The sequence below is a fragment of the Bacillus rossius genome, chromosome 10 (genome assembly GCF_032445375.1).
Source record: "Bacillus rossius redtenbacheri isolate Brsri chromosome 10, Brsri_v3, whole genome shotgun sequence".
In the NCBI taxonomy this organism is placed as follows: Eukaryota; Metazoa; Arthropoda; class Insecta; order Phasmatodea; family Bacillidae; genus Bacillus; species Bacillus rossius.
In genome coordinates, this window is record NC_086337.1 from 23,195,640 (window position 1) to 23,220,695 (window position 25,056).

The 25,056-nt window shown below is 40.3% G+C and overlaps 1 protein-coding gene across 4 annotated transcripts in view; it reads left to right on the forward strand.

Moving 5' to 3' along the window:
- The window catches only part of LOC134535845 (steroid hormone receptor ERR1), a 380,509-nt gene that overhangs the window by 299,631 nt on the left and 55,822 nt on the right, over window positions 1-25,056 (forward strand). For 3 of the 4 annotated variants that reach the window (XM_063375177.1, XM_063375178.1, XM_063375175.1), the window contains 2 exons: window positions 17,487-17,630; window positions 24,651-24,782. In XM_063375177.1, coding sequence (XP_063231247.1) covers window positions 17,493-17,630; window positions 24,651-24,782 — 270 coding nt within the window. In that variant the 5' untranslated portion in view covers window positions 17,487-17,492. Of the gene's footprint in view, window positions 1-7,505; window positions 7,631-17,486; window positions 17,631-24,650; window positions 24,783-25,056 lie in introns of those variants that run through there. The other variant, XM_063375176.1, reaches the window with a different exon arrangement.

Sequence of the window (25,056 nt, forward strand, 5' to 3'; positions counted from 1 at the left end):
AAGTTCTGTCCCTGCCCGAACACGCCCGTATATTCACCTACGGCCAACCTCGGGATTCGTTTTATTTTTGCGCAGGAAAAATGAATTCAAATATTAAAAGTGGTCGGTTAGGTTAACTACATTAAAACACTTTAAAACACCATGGGCAGTTAGGTTAGTATAGCTACATTAAAATAAACAGATATATATATATATATATATATATATATATATATATATATATATATAAATATATATATAAATAAACCCGAGGTTGGCCGAAGGTGAATGTTCGGGCGTGTTCGGGCAGGGACAGAACTTGATGTACATCTTGGCTTCCCGGCAAGGTTTTGACGGACGGACGGATGGAATATTTCGGCCCATCTGATTGACGGGCGGGTGAGACGGATCATTGTTAAGCCCAGCTCCGAAACCTCGACGTGACCTCGTGACGCACGAGACGCTGAGTCGTGTCGGATCTGTCATTGTGAGATCGATCTTCGAGGAACACCATCGCGCCATGCGATTGAATGAGCGAACGAATGCAGCGAATTTACAAGCAGTAAAGTAGTTAACGTTACTTAGCTCAGTTCGGGTCTAAATATTGACATTTGATGGGGAAAAAGGAATTGGTAGTACGTCATTAGTTATAATAATAAAATGTTGATATAGATATATATTTCTTGTTATTTACGATCAGTTATTCGCCAGACCCTAGACAGTGCTTAGTTTCATTAACGATGAAAACGCTCAAAATTGTCTGGAAGTAGGCACTCAGAAAGGATTCCGGACATGTTAATTTATTCGTGTAGCATCTGGGGGAGCGAGTGGTGGATACAGGATTTTTTTGGGAACATTTGGTGCCCGGGGGGGGGGGGGGGAAATTAAAACAATAAATATAAAACAAATAATTGGTACGTGTACTTATGTACGCGTGTTAGAGGTTATACTGAAGGGTCTAGAGTGATATTATAAATACGGTTCGTAAATTAAAATTGATAAATACTAAGTATTCAATTTTAATTAACCTCGTATAAAATTAATAGTTTAATCACGTAAAATAATCGAAATAAATTATAGTTATTGTCACCTGACCTCACTTATATAAATGCACTTGAAAACACAAAGTTAATGATTTAAAAGCACGTGTATGATTTTCATTTGTATGTAGCTTTTTTTTTCCACCCTAGTCAACTTTTGTAGCATGGTGCGCGCGCACCGCATACTTTTTTTTTCATAACGCGTCTAAAGAAGTTTAACTTCCATAAAATTTTAACGCCTTTGTTAAACAAAACTTACGTTACTAGACAGTTTTACAGAGGTAGGCGTTGCAGGTGTTGTGACGGCTCACCTTGCACCACACCTGCCTTCACTGGTATTATGTAAAATTTCCCACTCAAGTTTTTGCGGAGGGGGGGAGCGGACATATCCTCCCTGTCTCCACCTGAGTGCACCACTGAGGCCCCGCTCCAAGCGCCATTTGATCATAATTGGTAAATCCCTCAGCGCGGGGGAGGTACAGGCCTTTTTAGGGGCTCTTGTCCTCCCATTTTGTAGTCATTAAGAGTTTTAGGGGTAGAGGGGGAAGGCCCCCCCCCCCCCGCCCTCTTGTACGGCATGCACAAGGCATCCCCAGCAGTCGTTGATTACGAGCAAGAGTGTCGCCACACTTTCCCCTGGTGTCATTTTGTTTTATCCCCCCCCCCCCTTCCCCGTCTACAGGGGGGAGAGAGTGAGGACAGGATTACCCACCTGCCCTGGTCCCTGAATACCGAAATTTGGAGTAATGTAGGTATTTTCGGTGTTGTAATAAAAGAGGTGAAGTTAGCCGAAAAAATTCAGATTATTATTATTCTGATCGGGGAGAGCGTCCGAGCCTTGACCGCAGAGAGCGCTCATATCGCGGCACAGGCGCGTGGCTGCTTGCCTGCTTGTCTCCCCGAACAACCCCAAAGGAAGCCAAGGACGCGCCAGGCAGGCTGAGGACGCCAGAAGGCCCGCCCAGTCCGGGGCGGGTTCGTGTTGGCGAGGCGCTCGCGGGTCGTTACCACAACGCCGAAATACCATAACGCCGAAAGTAAAAATTGACCACAACGCCGACAGCTAGAAAACTGCTGTGTACCACAACGCCGAGTTTCTTAAATGTACCTTAACGCCGAAATACCACAATCAAACCTAACCTTACCTAACCTAGCGTAATATAACCTAGCCTATCCTAGCCTAACCTAACCTAGCCTAACATAACCTAGCCTAACATAACCTAGTCTAACCTAACCTAGTCTAACCTAACCTAGTCATTTGTGGCAGTCCTGCAATGACATTTTTCGACGTTAATGTATTTCGGCGTTGTGGTAAATCGGCGTTTGGTAATTCGGCGTTTGGTAATTCGGCGTTTGTTAATTCGGCGTTGTGGTCATTCGGCGTTGTGATACACAGCAGTTTTCTAGCTGTCGGCGTTGTGGTCAATTTGGCATTTTGGCGTTGTGGTATTTCGGCGTTATGGTGCGTCCCCGGCGCTCGCCGGGGTATCTCCTCTGGAACTGGCCCGCGGTCTTCTCCCAGTGCGTGGGGCAGCTGCGAGATTGAACGGGGATTGCAACATTACGTGGCTCGAGGAATAAAGATAATGGTGCAGTGAAGTCCCGTGGCGTCTTCAAGAATCTGTACCAGTTGTTTCAATGCCTAACAATTATCCTGGCAACACGAGTTTCCACTCCTAAAAAATACAGATTACAAACGACATACGGAAACAGAACTAACTCATCCGCTCTCAGCATATTCTTAAATTATTTTCGTAAACTGACACCACTCTGATATTTTGATTGTTTTTCAAATCGCATGGTTTTTTTTCTGAAGCTCTGCACGCAGTATGTGTGCCTAGGTAGGCTCTCAAGGTTAGGGAGACATCAACTAGTAAATAACAATTAGTAAAAAGATTATGTTACTATCTTCAAAATACATAATGCACGTTGAGAAGACTGCGCGCCGGTTCCGAGCTTTTCGCTTAGAGGCGATACCGCACTGGAAGCACCAGCGAGCGTCGCACTTAACATCCCGTCTCACTATCACAAATACACACCTGAATAGGCGGGATCCTTAACTTCGCTACATGTAAAAAAAAATTAGACAAATAAATATATGATTGAAAAATCCATAGTCTGAAATTTTTTATTTGGAAATACATGCAGTCATTTTTGAATGTGGTAATATTTTACTGCAGAGAGATATACTCTTTATTTTTCAAGTTAACTTTAAACAAACACGCACACACTCATGCACACACGGTTATGCTGACAATGCTCTAGAAACCCATGCTAGTTGTGGCAGTTGTGGTATTTTCTGCGTGTCGACATTATTCTCTCACACACACACAGAGAGAGAGAGAGAGATGGACAGAGAGAGAGAGATGGACACAGAGAGAGAGAGAGATAGACAGAGAGAGAGAGATAGACAGAGAGAGAGAGATGGACACAGAGAGAGAGAGATAGACAGAGAGAGAGAGATGGACAGAGAGAGAGAGAGATAGACAGAGAGAGAGAGATGGACACAGAGAGAGAGAGATGGACACAGAGAGAGAGAGATGGACACAGAGAGAGAGAGATGGACAGAGAGAGAGATGGACAGAGAGAGAGATGGACACAGAGAGAGAGAGATACACAGAGAGAGATGGACAGAGAGAGAGAGATGGACAGAGAGAGAGAGATGGACACAGAGAGAGATGGTCAGAGAGAGAGAGAGAGAGACAGAGAGAGAGAGATGGACAGAGAGAGAGAGATGGACACAGAGAGAGATGGACAGAGAGAGAGATGGACAGAGAGAGAGAGAGAGATGGACACAGAGAGAGAGAGATAGACAGAGAGAGAGATAGACAGAGAGAGAGAGAGATAGACAGAGAGAGTGATGGACAGAGAGAGAGATGGACACAGAGAGAGAGAGATAGACAGAGAGAGAGAGATGGACAGAGAGAGAGATGGACACAGAGAGAGAGATAGACAGAGAGAGAGAGATACACAGAGAGAGAGATGGACAGAGAGAGAGAGATGGACAGAGAGAGAGAGAGAGATGGACAGAGAGAAAGAGATAGACAGAGAGAGAGATGGACAGAGAGAGAGAGATGGACACAGAGAGAGAGAGATAGACAGAGAGAGAGAGATGGACAGAGAGAGAGATGGACAGAGAGAGAGATGACACAGAGAGATAGATAGACAGAGAGAGAGAGATGGACACAGAGAGAGAGATACACAGAGAGAGATGGACAGAGAGAGAGAGATGGACACAGATAGAGATACACAGAGAGAGAGATGGACAGAGAGAGAGATGGACAGAGAGAGAGAGATGGACACAGAGAGAGAGAGATGGACAGAGAGAGAGAGAGATGGACACACAGAGAGAGATGGACACAGAGAGAGAGAGATGGACAGAGAGAGAGAGATGGACAGAGAGAGAGATGGACAGAGAGAGAGATACACAGAGAGAGAGAGATGGACAGAGAGAGAGAGATGGACAGAGAGAGAGATGGACAGAGAGAGAGAGATGGACAGAGAGAGAGAGATGGACAGAGAGAGAGAGATGGACAGAGAGAGAGAGATGGACAGAGAGAGAGAGATGGACAGAGAGAGAGAGATGGACACAGAGAGAGAGAGATGGACAGAGAGAGAGATACACAGAGAGAGAGAGATGGACAGAGAGAGAGATGGACACAGAGAGAGAGATGGACAGAGAGAGAGAGATGGACAGAGAGAGAGAGATGGACACAGAGAGAGAGAGATAGACAGAGAGAGAGATGGACAGAGAGAGAGATGGACAGAGAGAGAGATAGACAGAGAGAGAGATGGACAGAGAGAGAGATGGACAGAGAGAGCGAGATGGACAGAGAGAGAGAGATGGACACAGAGAGAGAGATGGACAGAGAGAGAGAGATGGACACAGAGAGAGAGAGATAGACAGAGAGAGAGATGGACACAGAGAGAGAGAGATAGACAGAGAGAGAGATGGACACAGAGAGAGAGAGAGATGGACAGAGAGAGAGATGGACACAGAGAGAGAGAGAGATGGACAGAGAGAGAGAGATGGACAGAGAGAGAGATGGACAGAGAGAGAGAGATGGACACAGAGAGAGAGATACACAGAGAGAGAGATGGACACAGAGAGAGAGAGATGGACAGAGAGAGAGATGGACAGAGAGAGAGATGGACAGAGAGAGAGAGATGGACACAGACAGAGAGATAGACAGAGAGAGAGATGGACAGAGAGAGAGAGATGGACAGAGAGAGAGATGGACACAGAGAGAGAGAGATGGACAGAGAGAGAGATGGACACAGAGAGAGAGAGATGGACACACAGAGAGAGATGGACACAGAGAGAGAGAGATGGACAGAGAGAGAGAGATGGACAGAGAGAGAGAGATGGACAGAGAGAGAGATACACAGAGAGAGAGAGATGGACAGAGAGAGAGAGATACACAGAGAGAGAGAGATGGACAGAGAGAGAGAGATGGACAGAGAGAGAGAGATGGACAGAGAGAGAGAGATGGACAGAGAGAGAGATGGACACAGAGAGAGAGAGATACACAGAGAGAGAGAGATGGACACAGAGAGAGAGAGATAGACAGAGAGAGAGATGGACAGAGAGAGAGAGATGGACACAGAGAGAGAGATGGACAGAGAGAGAGAGATGGACAGAGAGAGAGAGATGGACACAGAGAGAGAGATAGACAGAGAGAGAGAGATGGACAGAGAGAGAGATGGACACAGAGAGAGAGAGATGGAGACAGAGAGAGAGAGATGGACAGAGAGAGAGAGAGATGGACAGAGAGAGAGAGAGATGGACAGAGAGAGAGAGATGGACAGAGAGAGATACACAGAGAGAGAGAGATGGACAGAGAGAGAGATGGACAGAGAGAGAGAGATGGACAGAGAGAGAGATACAGAGAGAGAGAGATGGACAGAGAGAGAGAGATGGACAGAGAGAGAGAGATGGACAGAGAGAGAGATGGACACAGAGAGAGAGAGATAGACAGAGAGAGAGATGGACAGAGAGAGAGAGATGGACACAGAGAGAGAGATGGACAGAGAGAGAGAGATGGACAGAGAGAGAGAGATGGACACAGAGAGAGAGAGATAGACAGAGAGAGAGAGATAGACAGAGAGAGAGAGATAGACAGAGAGAGAAAGATGGACAGAGAGAGAGAGATGGACACAGAGAGAGAGATAGACAGAGAGAGAGATGGACAGAGAGAGAGAGATGGACACAGAGAGAGAGAGATGGACAGAGAGAGAGATGGACACAGAGAGAGAGATGGACAGAGAGAGAGAGATACACAGAGAGAGAGAGAGATGGACAGAGATAGAGAGATGGACACAGAGAGAGAGAGATAGACAGAGAGAGAGATGGACAGAGAGAGAGAGATGGTCACAGAGAGAGATATAGACAGAGAGAGAGAGATGGACAGAGAGAGAGAGATGGACACAGAGAGAGAGAGATAGACAGAGAGAGAGATGGACAGAGAGAGAGAGATGGACAGAGAGAGAGAGATGGACACAGAGAGAGAGAGATAGACAGAGAGAGAGAGATGGACAGAGAGAGAGAGATGGACAGAGAGAGAGAGATGGACAGAGAGAGAGAGATGGACAGAGAGAGAGAGATGGACACAGAGAGAGAGAGATAGACAGAGAGAGAGAGATGGACAGAGAGAGAGATGGACACAGAGAGAGAGAGAGAGAGAGAGAGAGAGAGAATTGCTGCAGAAAAAACCTCTAGTAACAATTCACAGTAACGTGCCAGACACTTTCTCTTGAATGCCTAACAATTATAATTTATTTTTAATAAGTTGATTATTTTTGTTACAGGATTTCCAAGAGATGATCTTCCTAAACATAGTACATTTTATTGTTTGAAGTTCTCTGCAAACATTCTTATCTATCCAAGATCTGGTACCACGATAAACTATTTTGGTTGAAAAGTGCAACCAACATTAACTTGCCTTACCAGAACTTCCTACCAGAACCATGTCCTATTCTCCTGCGTAAACTTTGAAGTAAAAAAAAAAACCTCTTATACGCCTTTGAGTTTCGTACACGCATATTTTAATTTTGTATTTAATGCTTTTCAACAACTAGTTCGTTAGGAACAGATATCGTTCTATAATAAGCGGAACCTTCCCGTAATCTCTTTGTGATTTTAGGAAACCATTGAATCCTAATCAGATTGACTGGACCGGGATTTGATGTTAGCGTTAATGATAACTCTTAGTTAATGATAACTCCATGAATAAGTTTAATTAATAAAGGAAATGCTAAACATAAATTCACTGTAGCCTAATGATTCGGTGAAGTTACTATTGAATCTTATACGATGATCCCATTTATTTATTTATATCCACTTTTTATAACCCCAGCAGCTAAGTCATCTGTTCTGTGGCCTTGCTTTCATGCCAGATAAGTTGACGTGGGAAATTAATTACTTTCTCTTATTGTGTGTTTGCGTATTTTATCTCGGCGATAACACCGGGCTTATCAGTGGAACGAGCCCACCAAGCCTGCAGTTGTTCGCGAGGCCCGGACGCTAGGAGTCGCTACGGGCTGCAGCGCAGTGCGATCGTGTGGCAACATCGCCTCTACGCGCGAAGCGTGCAGCCATGGGACTTGAAGCGGTAAACCAACCAGTTTAGCGTTTATTTAACTCGTGTTTTTTTGTTGAATCATAGCGAAGATGACAATTTTTATTATTATTTGAAATGGGGGTTTAAATTATGCAGTTGGTGAGTTCTCAAAAGTTATAATTCTCTCTCTCTCTCTCTCTCTCTCTCTCTCTCTCTCTCTCTGAAGATATCAGATGGAGAATGCATTAAAATTGTTGTTCATTTTGGAACATGGTTCAAACCACCGGATAGGTACTTGATTTGGTTTGATATTCAGATGCAAAATTCAAACAGTCTACAATTTTTGGGGTGTTTTGTAATTTTTTTTTCGTATCATTTAAATATAAATTACTATTGTCCAGTCTCGGAAACACGTGACAGGGACGTGTACAGGGACAGTGCACGTATTCTCATGGGAATAATGTAAATATAGCTGAAGACAAGAGCGTGTTTATCGGTTGTACAGAAAGTATGCAGAAGGAGGAAAATAGTTGAGGCGCACACAGAACAATTATTTCAGATGTTCAGCTTATTTTTACTAGGATTGAGATTAGTTTTAATCTCTCTTCATGGTGTGTATGTGTGTATATGTGTGCGTGTGTGTATATATATATGTATATATATATATGTGTGTGTGTGTGTTGTTGTTTGTGTGTGTGTGTGTGGACAAAACAGCGACAACACCAATGAACGCGGTAGGTTTCCTATGGCAAAACTGTAAGGGCGTTTTCCAAAGACATTGTATTAAATCAAAATTCCCCATTGCGTGGATCACTTAAAGAACATGAACAGTGACACGCTGCAACCCCCGGTGCAGTAGCGCACCCCTCACTTGTGTCAGGGAAGCACACGGCAGCGATGAAACTGCAGTTACGTGTGCGGACGGATTCGGCATTGGTCGCCAGTAGGGTATTCGGAACCCTAACCGATTTGCAGAACCGGGAAATTTCCTTACTAGTCTTCATCGGAACCGAGAATTCCCGGTACTTTATGCACCAGATAGTTTTTTTATTATTATTAATAGTACATCAGTCTGTGATTGAAGTAGTAATAGTTTTGAACGATCAAACAAGTTTTTAGTGACCAAAAGTAAAAATATAAACATTTGTGTTACAATATTTTTTGCAGCTGTTTCTACTAACGTGAACATATCACTTTACTCTCAGCCTTCATCTCAATCTTCAATGCTGAAAATAAAATCTAAACAAATAATGTAATAATTTTAACGCATGAACAATCACATAATTATTTACTTAAAATAACATTACTTCTTTTCACAACCAACTATATATTTATATATCGCGGGTGCGCGGGAAAAAGGGGATATGTCAAAATTACTTAAATTAAGATATTAAACATTTAAAGTTCTTTCAAGTATGCAAGATCAGTAATTAATCATTCCAAAAGTTCAGTGCCATAGAATAACACACAAGGGTGCTAGACTTAACCCATTTGGACCATTTTGTAGAGCTTGTTCTCCTTTATTTCATACCATAAACATTTTTTGCCAATATTTGACTTATCCCCTTATTCCCGCGCACCCGCGATATAATTTTTCAACGAACAATGGCGTAATTCTGTGCTGTCGATGTCGAGTCCCGAAAGTACCGAAATAACCGGGAATCGATTTTAAATTCCCGGTTATTTTGCTATACCGGAAGTACTTTTCGGGACCGGGATATCCCGGTTCTGAACCCTAGTCGCCAGGCGAGTGGGATGGAAAATACGTCATCGAGAACTTCCCTGCTGTCCCATCTGACGGAGTGAAGCAAGAAACCGGACAAATTGCCAACTTATTTAGTTGTAGCCTACACATTTTACCGGAAGAAGTAAACGTTTCGTTTTGGTTACATTAAAAAAAAAATAATGTTTAAACCCCACGTTACATAAAAGGCTGTAATGAATGCTGTTCGTTAACTGTTAAAAAATTTCACCTTGAATTTACGAAGAAAGCTGTTTACAGTTGATGCAATGGTTTTTGTAAATTATTGGGTATGTTAATAAAATTACGATTATAGTATTTACCTACTTTGAACAATAGTACAAAAATCAATCTTGAATCTATATTTATAAAAAAAAAAAAAAACACACGTACTCCTTCTGATTACGTGTTTACCGAAGACCCTTATATTTATTCCGTGTGCATTCTAGAATGTCCTTACAAAATTTTTCTGAAAAATTTACAGTGTTTAGAATCAATAATGATATATCTATAAATTAATTTGCAAAGGAGCAAAAGGAAAAAAAAAATACTATGACCATTTGGTGGATTTTTTTCACCGAATGTGAATGATCTGATTTCCATCACAGTAATAGCCAGAATTGGGTTAGGAAGGCCCCTCACCCCCCCCCCCTCCCTTTTCTTTCCCATCCCTTGACAACACATTAATTAAAAGTGTCGCCTCTCACCGGAAAAAAAAAAGTCACACAGAAAGCGTATGCGTAATTGCCCGTTACTCTCCATGCTGCTTCATAAAGCGTGTTATTAATTTACCGCTGTGCTTTATTAAGTGCGTCATTGTCTCCGCTTGTCGCTCAGTTGATTAATGTAGCTTGCGACGTCCTCAAGTCTGCTGCTGGACTCCAGTTCTGGCGGCCAGCCAGTCGTTTACAGTGGGGTATACCGCGATTTACACGGAGTTTCAATGGCGGGATAGTCCTGCAGTGGTTGGTTATTGCCTTCCGCTGTTATAATGGAGAAGGGACCACAAATAGTCCTGTCCCCCTCCAGTGACCTGGCTGGAAATAGAACCAGGGATCTTATGCTCGCCATCCACACTAAATAAATGACAGTAAATTTACGGACTTTTCAACTAGTAATTCGCCTCGAATAAACAGAGTTCTTCATAATTTCAGACGAGTGGGTCTTCGTAGAAACAACGCTGTATTTTAACTTCCAAATTCTCTTTTTTTCGTTACAAACAGGGTAAGAACGTGCATGGAAGAAATAAAACTATTCTTGCAGTGGTCTTAAGTTTTTGAAGTTATTTGCTGATACACCAAGCTTATTCGTTGTGGATTCATGCTCAGAGTCGGTGAGCTTTGTACCCGCAAATTTACGAAAATAATTGTTAATTAAAGAAGCCCCATGAATAATTTGTTACAAGCGTTTGTTGTAAATTTAAGGTTAAAATTTTAAACAGTGCAGGATCTCTAATATTTTAGCCAACAACCTTACAGCAGCGTGTATAGCCCCAGTTTCGACACCCCACACAGAATAATTCAAAATGTGGTAGTGTACTTTGTATAGATTAATACTTTTTATATATAAAGTATGTTCGGTTTAACACTGATGTTTGTTGTGTAGGTGCAACGCTTAGGTAGTACTTTATATGTAACTAGCTGATGCCCGGCATGCCTTGCAATGCCTCATTATTATTTTTTTTTTGTAATTTGTTTGAAGTAGGTACACAAATAATACAAACCATCTCTCGCTCTCTATATATCTCTGTATCAATATATTTATGTATCCATATCTCTATCGCTATATCTTTCTATATATGTATACGTATCTATATATATCTCTTTATCTCATTCTCCAAACCTCTTTCTACCTCTCTATCTCCTATATATCTCTATCTACATATTTTTATATCTTTTATATTTAATTACGTTTTGTCGTGCACACACACTCATATAACGAAAACACACTAACTGCCGCCCAACTATGTGAAATACACACATTTGTTGAAACGATTCGCGTGCCACCTATTGTAAAATGGTGGTACTAACTCAGAAACCTTCGCGGGCATGCGCATAACAACTCACCAAAGTTTCATCGTAAACGGGACGAACAAACAAACAAACAAACAAACATTCATTTTTGTGTATATAGATTATACCTATATGTTTTCCGAAACCATGAAAACAAGTATATTCATTATGAAAAACACTTTTGTTCTGACGATTATGTATCCGTTAGCCTATTATAGACTACGTTCTTATGCATGGTCTAATAAAACCATTTTGTAATTGACTTCTGTCAGTAATTTATGTCAAAAGCTGCGTGCACTCAACTGAGACTAGTTTTATTAATTCTTTTACAACTGGAAACTTTTTTTAAAGAATAAGCATTATCACATTATAAAGCCTTCCTGACTAACAGAAAACTCTCAAGGCAGTTCCACACCATAATTCATTTATTAAATTCAATCCTTTGCAATCAATTCATTTGACACTTGTGAACTTTCTTAAAATAATCGATTTAATAAAAATCTAAAGTTTTAAATGAAATACTGTTTATACGCTAGGTATTCAGTGAATGCGTTATTTTAGACAAACATGTATATTTTTCGGAAGTATAATCCACTGAAATAACATTTTTAGAAACTTTTACTATTTTAAAGTAACAGGAAACTGCTGCTTTATGATAAAAAAAATTAGATAACATATTCGAGACGATAAACTTTGATTGAACCGGTGGGGACATTCGGTCAGTTTACCGACTTGATCATCGCAGTTGTGAGAGATGACACACGTCGTGCGACTTCTCGAGGGATTCATTTCGACGGAACATGAATGTGGTTCTGAGTGGTGTGTGAGAATGCACTAGGAAGGTGTTGGGAGACTGCGGCGGTGCTGCGGCCTGGCGGCCGGGCGGGGAGACTGCCGTGTCGCCCCGCCGCGCATGCCATTAGGTGACGCCGCGCCTCGATTGAAGGATAATGTGGTCGGAGGCCCCGGGCGGGGTTCGTCCAACCCGGGGACGCACAGGCGGCGCCGGACTTCGCTCTGCCCTCATATTCGAGAGAGTGGCTCCCCTTGCCTTTTTGGTAGAAAGGAAAACCCCCCTCTCTTTCCCCACAACAAAAGGTTTTTTTCCCCGGTAACGGAACAAAAATAAACTCCTTAAATCACCGTTTTTTTAAGCCAACCACGTATTTAAGTATTTAACGATTGTTTTGCTAATTTATGTAGATGTCGAAAGTACGAAAAATAATCATAAAGATGAATTTAGCGGTATTAAAATCCGAATAAATGATGTTTACGCAATGTAATGAAAATTAATCTATACATTTACTATGCCAGAGTCTCGGTATAGTAAAAGAGCCGGCGCGGTTGCCCTGCTTGCCCGGGTCCAGACAAACGATGGACGCGGACGAACGATGGAAATTAAAAAAAAAAAAAATTGGACTCAACGTTAGACGACAGTGGGGCCATTACAGTCTATAAACCCACGAGTAAACGAAACAGAGGCATTGGGTAATGACTCGGTAAAAGTAAACAGAACAGAGGCATTGCGTAGCGCACTCTCACGATCCAGTCGAAACTCCGCGTCGCGTCACTCTCAGGGAGGGTCTCTCACCCTCTTCGCCGATGTGGCACTTCCCTTCGCTCGGGAAACGCACGGAACTCCCGCGGCCAGCGCCCTTCTCGAACCGACGAGAGCGGCAGTGACGAGTCGCGTCATCCCGGGCCGACCCGACGCCCGAACAGTCCAGAAGGCCGTCGCTTATTCACGCCACTTCGCGCGGTGGCCCACGGAAAATCCAAGGCCGCTCAGCGACAGATAACGGCGCCGAGGCAGTACCATGCACGCAGAGAGAAGTGGGAGGGGTTTAGCGACGACTCATGTTTATACTGTTTCGTGTCCTGTTTTTCTTTGTAATTTTATTTCCATCCATTTATCCATTTGACGCATATGTTAATTGTATTACGCAGGTTTTTTTCACTACTTTTTCCTGAAAATCTTTCACATCCGAAATATTAGACTTAAGGTGTTTGGAACCAAAGGACTACAGGAACTTGTACCATATAACTGGGGAAGAAACCCTGGCGGTTTGGAATACTGTAATAAGTGTATTTTGTACCCTGTGGTTACCAGATGTAACCAGTGTGATGTATCGTTTTTGAATAAAGAGTTTGAAATCCAAACCATCCCAAGAGTATCACAAGGGGCTTATCCAAGTGCATCGCCCCTCAGGCAGGCCAGAGAGCGTGTGGCGTGGCGGGATTGCGTCCAGCCTCTCCTAGCGGTCCAGGCCAGTGCTGGAGCTGGGAACCGAGAACCGAGTGGCACAGACATGAAAGGACGGCCGCGCCTGCTCCGGGTCACGAGCGCAGTGCCTTAACCACTGCGTTGACTCGCGTTCCCGAACCCTTCTCCACCGTAACTCATTTCATTAGCATTTATCTGTTAACAATTAGAGGTATGAATTGCTCAAGAAGACAAGTGTTCACTTTTTCTCGTATTTGAAACATGTTTTTAATCACAATTAATTATGTATTATAGTATTTTTGGAAAGCTAGACTTACGACCCGTTCTCACACGTGTTCGTTCGTTGTCTTATTTATTGTCACTACAGTTAAATAAGGAAATTTACTGTAAATTAATTCCGATACATACCTTGATTTTCTCATCAGATATTCACCAAATGTTATTTTCGAAAACTCTTACTAACCGGTATTAGATCATATTTATTAGAATTCTGGTATCAAAATTTGAGATGAAGCATTAAATGAAAGACCGATATCATGATTTACCAGGGAAATCCCTCAAAATAATAGTAATAGCAAGAAAAATAACCAACATGGTGAGACAGAGACTTAGTGAGAATTAAAAAATAATAATGTCGCCTTAAGCATCTATGAACTTTGTTGGTTTGCAACATGTTTTAGTGGTAAGATAAAATATATTGAGACAATAATTAAAGCAATAGTTACCAAAGGTACATATATTTTATAATGTGATACTTGACAATTAAGGTTTTTTTCCCCCTGCACTTACGTGAACGTGACAACGCCATTGGTCCAAGCGCCTAGCTTTCAAGCTCTGTGGTCATGCATGACCCCGATCACATGACCGCGACGCAGAAAGGTAGCGGGATTCAGATTGGTTGTTTATTCGACATCCTTTCCGTACCACAGGGGATCGAATCTGCATTTGGCCTGGCGGCCGCGTTGTGTCGAAACCTCACTAAAATTTTCCACAGTCTGAGACTGGTGTAACCGACAGAACTTGCAATTGTGGAATGCAGGATAAATCTGAATTCGATCGACACATTTCAGTTACTGTTTCACCACGACGAAATAAGTTGATAACATATGGCCTAAAGTGCTTAGCAAGCTGGCATATGTCTTTGAAGTTGGAGATGAAACACATGTTTTATTGTCAGTAACAGGGAAACTATTTCAAATGGAACATAAAAGAGTAGGGAGTATGTTTAATACAATGATGTTCTACAACCATTGCGAATTTTGTCGCTGTCACAAAATTATTTCATAGAATATCTAGGCGTAAGTAACTTGTCACAAAAGTGTGTGAAAAATAAAGGTGTTACTCCCAATTGTTATATTACTTTCTCTGTTATTTACAGTAAAAAAAAAAAGTAAAGACGCATATCCGCCTTGTGAACCACTTTAGAACGTAAATGTTTTCAACTTATTTTCAAGTGACGAACCAGCAGCTGAAGTTGGTTGGTGATATTCAGACTCATCCTGTACAAGCAATATTAGGAGATAATCGCACACATCGGCGGCACGGTTATGGAGCTGCAGGCGATAGATGTAGGCCAGGTTGCATGCTGTTTGAAGTGAATGTTGAGGGTGCGTATTAGACATTCAAACAGAACCTGTAGTTAGCGGTACCTGACTGAGAGTTTTATTACCTAGTTTCACCACTTTTACCAGTAATACATTTTAGTCTGATTTTTTTTATATAGAATTATCAAAACTTTTTGTACAAATTTGTACAAATGTAGATTCCAGTTCTGTTTCTAACGCATTTTTTTTGTTGAAAATTTGGAAATATGATTGTATTCCTGCTAGCGTATTTTGAAATATATTTTGGCTTGTCAAAGATTAGTGCTCCATATTATAACTAAGATAACATTAAAATTATTAACTTTTTTGTCTAAGGATTAATGGTTATTCCACTACTTTTTCATGACCGCTCGAAAGTCTCTGTTTCACTGACAACACATTAAATAATTAAACTTTTCAGATCTAAATGATATGTTAATTTCTGTGTTTATCAATACGTTTAATTTATAGAATTACATGTAATTTAAAATTACAAATGTTTTCTATTATTTGTTCAATTTGTTTTATTTTATTTATACAAGGCGTGTGCCAATTACACATCTCCAAGATACACGTGGGAAGATTTTCATTTATATCTTATCTCTACACATCATATTAATATAATCACATAGAAACAATAAAACCTTTTTATCGTCTCAATACTCCATTTAAATTAACAATTGACAAAACATACTTGAAAAACTATAATTTTTTTTCAAGACAATGGAAATGTTTTACATCTTGTCACACTAACCAGTTATTGTCACTTGCTTAATTTGTTATGTTGGCTTAGAAATATGAAGATACCGTCTTGGTGCATAGCCCGTGTTCTTATGTAGGCAATTTTTCACGAGACTAAAGTTTAGTTCAAATAATTATAATGTAAATATTGAAATTTTATTACTGTTTTAACCACATGGGTCCATAAGTTCACAGTTCCGTGATTCTTTAACAATGTAGGTCTGCTACTGGATAATTCAGAAATGGTAAACACATTTAATTGCCTGTTTCCAACTGTCTTTCATACTTTGGATGACCGTTCATTGACTTTCTAAGCTGCTTGCAGCAAACAAGAATTTTTTTTTTCCGTGTGGTTAAATTATTGTTTTGCCCAGTTTGGTTTTTGAAAATGTTTCTCTGTGTTTGTTAGCTACTGCTTTTTAAAACTTCCTTAACAAGAAAATTGTTTAGTTTGTCAAGAATAAAAACAAAAATAATTGAACGTTTCATCATTTAAAGTCGGATCTTATTTCTTAGCATTTGTGTCCTACAAATAAGCTGTTTTGGATATCAATGTGTCCTTTCATAATAATTATTTGACTTAAACACATATCATGAAGGAAAGTTAGAAATAAATGGTCAAGTAAATTATTGAGATAGTCCGTACTACGCTGAAAACAAAATAAGTAACAATATTTAAATAAAAAAGGACGTAACTGAATTAGTTGAAAATATTGTACGATCAACAAAGATTTTAATTTTCATCGTTCTCAGTTAACAACACATAATGACCACCTATGTAACAATAACTGACCATGCACAGATAAACGTGTTTAATAACAGTGCTCAAGCATTTCCTTGCACATCACTTACGTCTTGCCAGCAATTTTTTTCCGTGGTTTATGAGGGAGTTCATCGTAGCACACTAAATATTTGATATTTCTGTTAGTAGCATTTTCTTAATCTAAAGAAAATATATATATATAATTATTTTATAATGATGCATATTTTTTTATGTAATACAGTAACAGTAAGTACTAGTAAAGATAGCTTAACATCAATAGCAATCAAAGTTGACGATTTTGCGCAGTACGTTATTATAATCACAAATTAATTCTAAAATAATATTTTTAGTCAAAATTAATTATGCTTTAAGCTACTCTAATACTGGTAAAATTTCCAGTACAATCGTGTGTGTGTTTGCAGATTAAATGCACAACATTTTCACAACTGACTGACAGATAAATCCACCATTTGATTGTGTAAGTAGTTAATCGTGGCGCGTCTGTTGACGGCATAGCTAGTGACTATACAGATTTAAAAATAATGGGACTAACGAAATACTTCTTTTTGTATAACACAAACGTTTTAACACCGTCTCTTTGCTGGTATTTGACGTGAGCGTAACTAGAGCACTGCTTGCCGATTCAGTCCTATATTTGCGTCACCGACTTCTTTAACTAGGGCAAGAAACTCAACGGTCTTTGTCAAGTCGAGTGGAAAACAGTTTTATTCGATCAAGAGTCTCGTGTGCATGTGAATCATCAGGCGCCGTCACTTGTGTTCTCTGCATCAAGCAGTGCTTGTTGTGCGGGCAGCTGACGGAGCGGCTCTCGACTTGTTGCAGGTGTCCATGATGTCTGGAGATGGACCCACGCTACCCCCCACCACCGCCCACATCAAGAAGGAGGTCGATGTCAACATGTTGCAGGCGTGTTCGCCGTCCAACAGCAACATGTACTCCCCCACCACCACGGTGCCCCATAGTGACGTGAGTATCCGCTGCACTGCGTCGCTTTAAGGCTTGATCCCGTCAAAAATAAAACGGGTCCGCTAAATTTCCTTATATACCTTCGCGGAACTGGATTTTCATTTTTAAGATCATAAAAAAATTCAAAAACCTCGTCAATGTGATTTGGAAATTCATCCAAATCTTCTGCCATCGCTACAAAACACGTGTCTGATGCACACTTTGCGGGCGAAACGATTTCTTTAAAAACGCATATTTAATTCCAAACCATATTTTACATATCTGCCATATGACAAAAATGTTTTAAACAATTACAAACATACATGAACACGTTTTTATGTGGGAATTATATATTAAAACCATCAACTGCTCCGCCGATTTTCAACTGAACAGGCATTCGAATGAGCTTCAGACCACATTCACTTTCAAGTGGTTGGCTCTCCTTATCCAACAGTCAACCAACCACTGAAAAACGTCTCTGCCGAGCAGCTTCAATGGAAAAGCCTTTCGGTGTGTGGATAACCGTCGAAAGAGCTCTCTGAATTCGGCCCGCTCTTTCGACGGTTATCCACACGCCGAAAGACTTTTCCATTGAAGCTGCTCGGCAGAGACGTTTTTCAGTGGTTGGTTGACTGCTGGATAAGGAGAGCCAACCACTTGAAAGTGAATGTGGTCTGAAGCTCATTCGAATGCCTGTTCAGTTGAAAATCGGCGGAGCAGTGGATGCTTTAATATATAATTCCCACATAAAAACGTGTTCATGTATGTTTGTAATTGTTTAAAACATTTTTGTCATATGGCAGATATGTAAAATATGTTTTGGAATTAAATATGCGTTTTTAAAGAAATCGTTTCGCCCGCAAAGTGTGCATCAGACACGTGTTTTGTAGCGATGGCAGAAGATTTGGATGAATTTCCAAATCACATTGACGAAGTTTTTGAATTTTTTTATGATCTTAAAAATGAAAATCCAGTTCCGCGAAGGTATATAAGAAATTTAGCAGACCCGTTTGATTTTTGTCGGGATCAAGAGTTCGAAACAATTTTTTTTCTCTGTAAGAAACTGCATCTGTTTTTGTTTTTTTTTGTTTTGTTTTCGATTACGGTTTTGTGTTTCTCACGAGATCAAAAATAATCGCTTTTTCATCTGGAGAAAACACTATAATTTTAGGCAACGTATCCATCTTAAGAAAATTTCTCAACCTCGTGTAGGGTTACCAGACGTCCGGCAAAAGGAGGACATGTCCTCCTTTTTATGTATTTTTTTGCGTCCGGCCGAATTTTCCTTAATGCTCCAAAATGTCCGGCTTTTTTATAAAGTAAGATAATTCCTGCAGTTACACTCTGCGCAAAGCGCGTGCTGTCCGCAGTGTCATCCCACTAGAAGTAGTACTACGACAGCTTGACAGGTAGCAGCACATGCAGAAGCACGTGTTTTTAATATGCTGTATATGCGTAGTTTGTTTGATTCTTTATACTGAAACTGTATTAAATGACAAAACATTGTAAAATATCGTACTCCATTGTAATTAATTCATGGCTTTTTTAAAAAATATATATACTATCCTCCTTTTTAGTGAAATGTCCTCCTTTTGCGAGATGAATGTCGTCCTTTTTTATTATCAGTGTCTGGTAACCCTAACCTCGTGTCCAATCCAAACAAAATATTTTCAGCGGGAGAGCAAACAAAAGACAATCGAAATGAAATAGGGCGTTTTTCCACACACACTCCAAGTACTTGATCTAAGAAAATTTTTGTGCCATGTTGCCAGATCTTCACTGAAAGTGGATGGGAACAAGCTTTCAGCTGGCAGTCATTCGAAAGGCGTTTTTGAAGTATGAGAGGTGGAGAGTCTGCCAGATGAATGAGAGTTGGATGCGCTTTCGAAGGTCAACTCTGAATTCGGGCCTTAGTCTCCCTCCCTCCCCACCTCCTGCCCCTACTCGCACACTTCACTTCTGTTTTGTGTTGTAACGTTTCCCCCTCTTCATCCTGATCATCCTTTGTCCTCCTGCACTTGATTCATGCAAACTTGCACCCCGCATGACATTGCCCAGGGTTTTCCCTGTTTCTCTGCAGGTTTTACATGGGCCCAACTTATCTAGTTCTAGTCTAGAATAGTCAGTGAGGGGAGTTATTCATGACGCCAATCGCAGCCATGGCTGGCCAATCCCCTCCTAGCACATGATGCATGCTACCTCTCCTGCATGGTTCACAACCTGCATGATTAGAGCGTTATAGGCTTCGACCTGAGACGCACTTAGTCTTCCCTACCCAGACCCCTCCCAAACACACTTAGTTTTAGTTAGGTTATGAAAAAAAAAACTTTGTCTTACTCGTCTTACTTGCTTACAGTTTTGTACTTCGTTCGATTAGGATTGTGGTTCCATGGCAGACGTGTTCGCTGTAGAAAATCGTTAGTGTGTTTCGTAATGGCTGTTTTCTAAATCTTGGGTGTTGGTGCACCGAATTTAATTTACTTTTTCTATTGATTTTTAATGCACTTCTTGCCAGTTTGTCTTTAGTCATGTCCACATTTTGTAGAGTCGTGGCTCTTTTTATAGTTCCGGGCATTCGTGATTTTTCTGTAATTTGCGGTTTGCTTTGCCGCTTGCGACACGTCTGTACATTGGAACGTAATATTAATTATTGTTAATGATTTAGATTCAATTCCTCTGTAGCTTCCGCGTCTCAAAGTCTTGTTCCTCTTGTTCAGTATGGCTGCGTGTAGCTCAATAAGTTTTCGCGCTAGTTTAGTATTTACATTTTTGGTATTTAGCTGTCATACTTTTGTCGTACGCATCTAATGCATGAGCGGTCTAGTTTTTTTTTTTTTTTTTTGCAGTTTTTCATTTGTTCATGTTTGAAGTTCGTTGTACTGTACCTGCCTTACGTTGTTTGTTTTCTTGCGGTACGAGTACTCCCGTGTATATAAATGGCCTTTTTACGTACTTTGTACCTGAGAGTTCGATGCAATGCCTAGAACATCGGTAATTACTTATGTATCGTTCGTGCGTACGTGTAGAATGATATTAATTACTGCGTAATGATATATTTTCAGAGTAAAATATGGTTAATCAGTTTGGTGCTTCCGATTACTAGTATACATAGTTTACTTAAAGTTTTCGGGGCAGTTTCTATCTTTCAACCTTGTCGATTATATTAAAACTATATATGTATACCTTTTGCTTAACGTAATGTGATCTGTGTATCTACATTTCTCTTTCATATTTTGTGTTATTTTAAATACACGATGGCTTTATATATACATATTATTATTTGAGATTTATTTATCAAGATTTTGTCCAGTTTCGAATTTCCATTTTGTATAACCCAGCATGTATGCCTACTGGCTGGAATAAGTGACAATAGAAACTTATACATTTTATTGAGAAATGTTGTCCACTTTGAACAAACACTACACTATCCAGTATATTCATAAAATATCGGATCCCTTGTTAACTGTTTTGCGCTTCTCACCAGGCGCCGATTGAAGTTTACTAGGATTCTGACTCCAAAACACCCTTCAAAACTACAGGTTGTCTATAAAAATAAGTCCCAGTTTCAATGGTGTATTATGAAACTTTAAATTAGACCATTTACAACAAATCATACATCAAATTGAAGATGAACTAACCAAGTTTTTTTCACAATTGTTTAATATGTGCACCTTTAGTTATACGGTACACATCAACCTAAAATACAATTCTTCCCACACTTTACTTAACAAGTCCGGTGTAATGGTATCAATAGCCTCTTCGAGTCTGTGACACAACTCTGGCAAATCATATGGTAGCGGCATCCATTTGGTGGCCAGGCACGTATTTGGGTGTCAGGCATGTATTTGGTGGTCAAGCATGTATTTTGTGGTCAGACACGTCCATTAGGTGTCAAGGCATGTCCAGTCGGTTGCCAGGCATGTCTATTTAGTGGCCAGGCACATATTTAGTTGTCAGGGGCATCTATTTAGTTTGTTGGCTAGTCATGTTCAGTTGGTGGCCAGGCACATCCAGTATTTGTTGGCTAAACACCTCCAGTCTGTGGCTAGGCACGTCAGATAGGTTGGATAGACACATCATTCAGTTGGTCAGGCTAACAAGGCCAGTTGGTGAGACACATCCAGTTGGTGGCCAGCTACGTCAGATAGGTTGTAAAGACATGTCTTCGTGGAGGTCAGCCACATGCAGTCAGTAGCCAAAAGGAGTAATATTTCGATACTTGATATACCTCTCAAACAAATCATGTACAAGTTCATACTTGTAGGCCAAGCATCTCCGAACCAAGTGGTATTTTTCGTCGATACTCGACGAGCATTTTAAATAGGCCATGTTCCATGTCAGGCTTATAGACCAAGCATCTCTGAACCACGAGGTCAGTCATTTCCTGGCTACAGACATCGGTGCACATTCGTAAAAAAAAGAAGCACGTTTAACAAAAATTACTTATATTTGGACAAAAATTTAACTTTGTAAAATACGATCTTATCACAGTGATAAGATTTCATCAGAGGGATACGATTTCATCAGAGGGATACGATTTCATCATAGGGATACGATTTCATCAGAGGGATACGATTTCATCAGAGGGATACGATTTCATCAGAGGGATACGATTTCATCAGAGGGTTACGATTTCGTCAGAGGGATACGATCTCAACGGTAGGATACGATCTCAACGGTAGGATACGATCTCAATGGTAGGATACGATCTAAACAGTAGGATACGATGTTACTGACTTGACTACATACATTTAACGAAAATGGCGTACATTTACACGAAAAATTAACTTTGTAGGATATGGTCGTGCCTGGTCACTGACTGGACATGCCTAGCTGATAACTGGACATGAAGGCCATATAAACTGAATGTACTTGACCGCCGATTACGGTGCCTGGCTACTGAATAGATATCCCTAGCTACCAACTGGATGCATCTGGCCATCAGGACATGTGTTTAGAGACCTGCTTGCCACCCACTTGACGTGTTTGCCTGACCAACCGACTGGTGTGTCTATCAAACCTATCTGACGTTCCTTTAGAACCAACTGGATGTGACTGGCCACTAATTAGATGTGCCTGGTTAACTGTGTGTCATGTAGATCTGCCCTGAAAAACACATGTCAAGGCATGTGAAGGAATTGCTTTTCCTTCTAAGAAGGTTGCAGAAATCGAGAAATGCTAGTAATTTGCTTGTTTTATTTTTGTTTTCGTGGAAATTACATAATACATTTTTATTTAATATTGTTGTTTTATTTCTCGAACCTGTCACTTTTTTTTAAAGTAATTTTGATTAAGTTATCCTTCTTTTTCCATCGAGCAAGGATCAAACAAGGACGGATATCGATCGACTCAATAATTTAACAAACTATTTTTTTAAATGATTTTTGGAATACTTCCCAAATTTCTAGGTTAATAATTAACAATTTCCAAGATGGCATTGATAGCTTATTGATGGCTGGTGGTTGAGGAATTTAAGCGGTTTTTAGGATTATTTTATTCAATATATATATTTTTACCTGAAATTGACTTTTTTTTTTGTATCAGTGAAGGATCGAATCAAGGACAGAAATCAAGCGAATCAATAAATGCTTTTAATGAGCAAAGATTTTGGGGATTTTTGGAATTTTCTCCGAATTTATAGCTAAATAATTACAGATTTTAAAAAATTGTGGCATCCACGAGGGCGATGTGACGTCTTCAAAAATGGTCATTATAATCCACGAGCGACGGACACGCTCGAACATGATCGAGTCCTCACAATTGGTAAGCCACAACTGAGTAAGCCACCAAGCCATAGTCCTATAAGAAATACATTGCGCCAGAATAAGGTATTATACACTACTTTTGCAACATTTTATAAATTTTAATAGGATAATTTCTGAAACTTATATTTTCTAATATGTTCTAGTATTATAACCAATAAAGAAAGTTATGTACGTATTTATAAAGATGGTTTTATAGGCATGTGTCAAACGAGGCTTATTGCACAAAATTGTAGACTTATAAAGTTATTTTCAAACGTCCCTCTTAATGAGCCAGTAATTTCCAGGGATTGTTTAAATAGGCATATAAAAACATTTAATCTCAAAAAAACACTGTTTCACAAAATTAAATTCAGCAAATGGAAATACATATGTGGGTTAGTTAACAGACGACTTTCAATTTTTAATCCGAAAAATTTCCGGGTCTCTGCTGATGATTTATGATAGTTAGTTATAGTAGAATTGTACATAGTGACTTGCCAGAAAATACTTTTACAGTTTTTACGTATACTAAGAAAATGTTTTTTTTTTTTTTTACTATTTGGCTTCTGTGTTTTTGTTGTGTTTTTTTTTTTTCCAGGATTAAATGAAGTGCCTCACGTGCCTGTCGAATGTATCGAATTTGTTGTAACGTTGGCCGAAAAGCTAAAGTTTATGGATAATTTTTGAGTAAACATGAAAAAAAAAAGATCGTATTAATACATGTATACAAAGTTAATACTTGAAACCACTACTGCATTAAAACAGTTTGCCTTCAATTTTAAATAAACACTATGTACAACTTTCCACTAAATTCTAAAATTTATGTAGACAATTTTATTGCACTTCGTGGTTGAACCACCATTACGGAAAAAATAGTCATCATTCGAATAAACATGCACCGCACGAATTTCTAGCGTAGTGTAGGTACATGCAGAATTTCAATGGATGTGCCAGAAACATCTTATATTTGAAAAGATGGGGAGGAGGTTAAATGTTTTGGAGTTCATTTCCTGGTATTCTGACGAAGTGTTTGGTAGGAGCGTTGAAAGAAGAGTTTCCTCAAGGGAGATAAGAATGAGGAATAAGTAATGCCCTCTGTTATGTGTACTTTCGAGTGCTTAGTTGTAGGTTTTAGGGTCTTGTCATAGTGCATCGGCGGACGAAAGTGAAGTGACGCATTCGAAGCCGGCACGTTCCTGCATGTTGCCTTTTCTGTTGCCAGATTGCACCTCCTGGGCTCGGCTCTGCGCGTGTACTGTGGCTGCACTGCTGACTCGGCTGGCTTGTGTGCTTGCAGATGGAGTACTGCGAGGCCCCGGACGACAGGCGGTACGAAGTGTCCCAGTCGCGCTCGCCGGGCAGCCCCGACCGGCAGTACTGTTCCTCCACGACGCAGTCCATCGGCGACTCCATCATGGGACACTCGGAGGTGCTTATATCTCCCCGCGCACTTCCCCTTGCAACGTAGTTACATCCATATTTTTGCTTTATTTTCTTCTTCAGTAGTCACGTGTTCATTCCTCCTCACATCTTCCTGACCCCTCTTCATCTTCGGCTCCTTTTTATGTAATGAATTCTAGCCATCATTGCATTCTTCACACCCTTGGCTGCTTTTCATTTAATTTGTAATTTCCTCCAGGCCACATCTCATTTCAGTTTTCATGTTAGCCATTACATTCTCAAAAACTTATCATGGGTGTAGA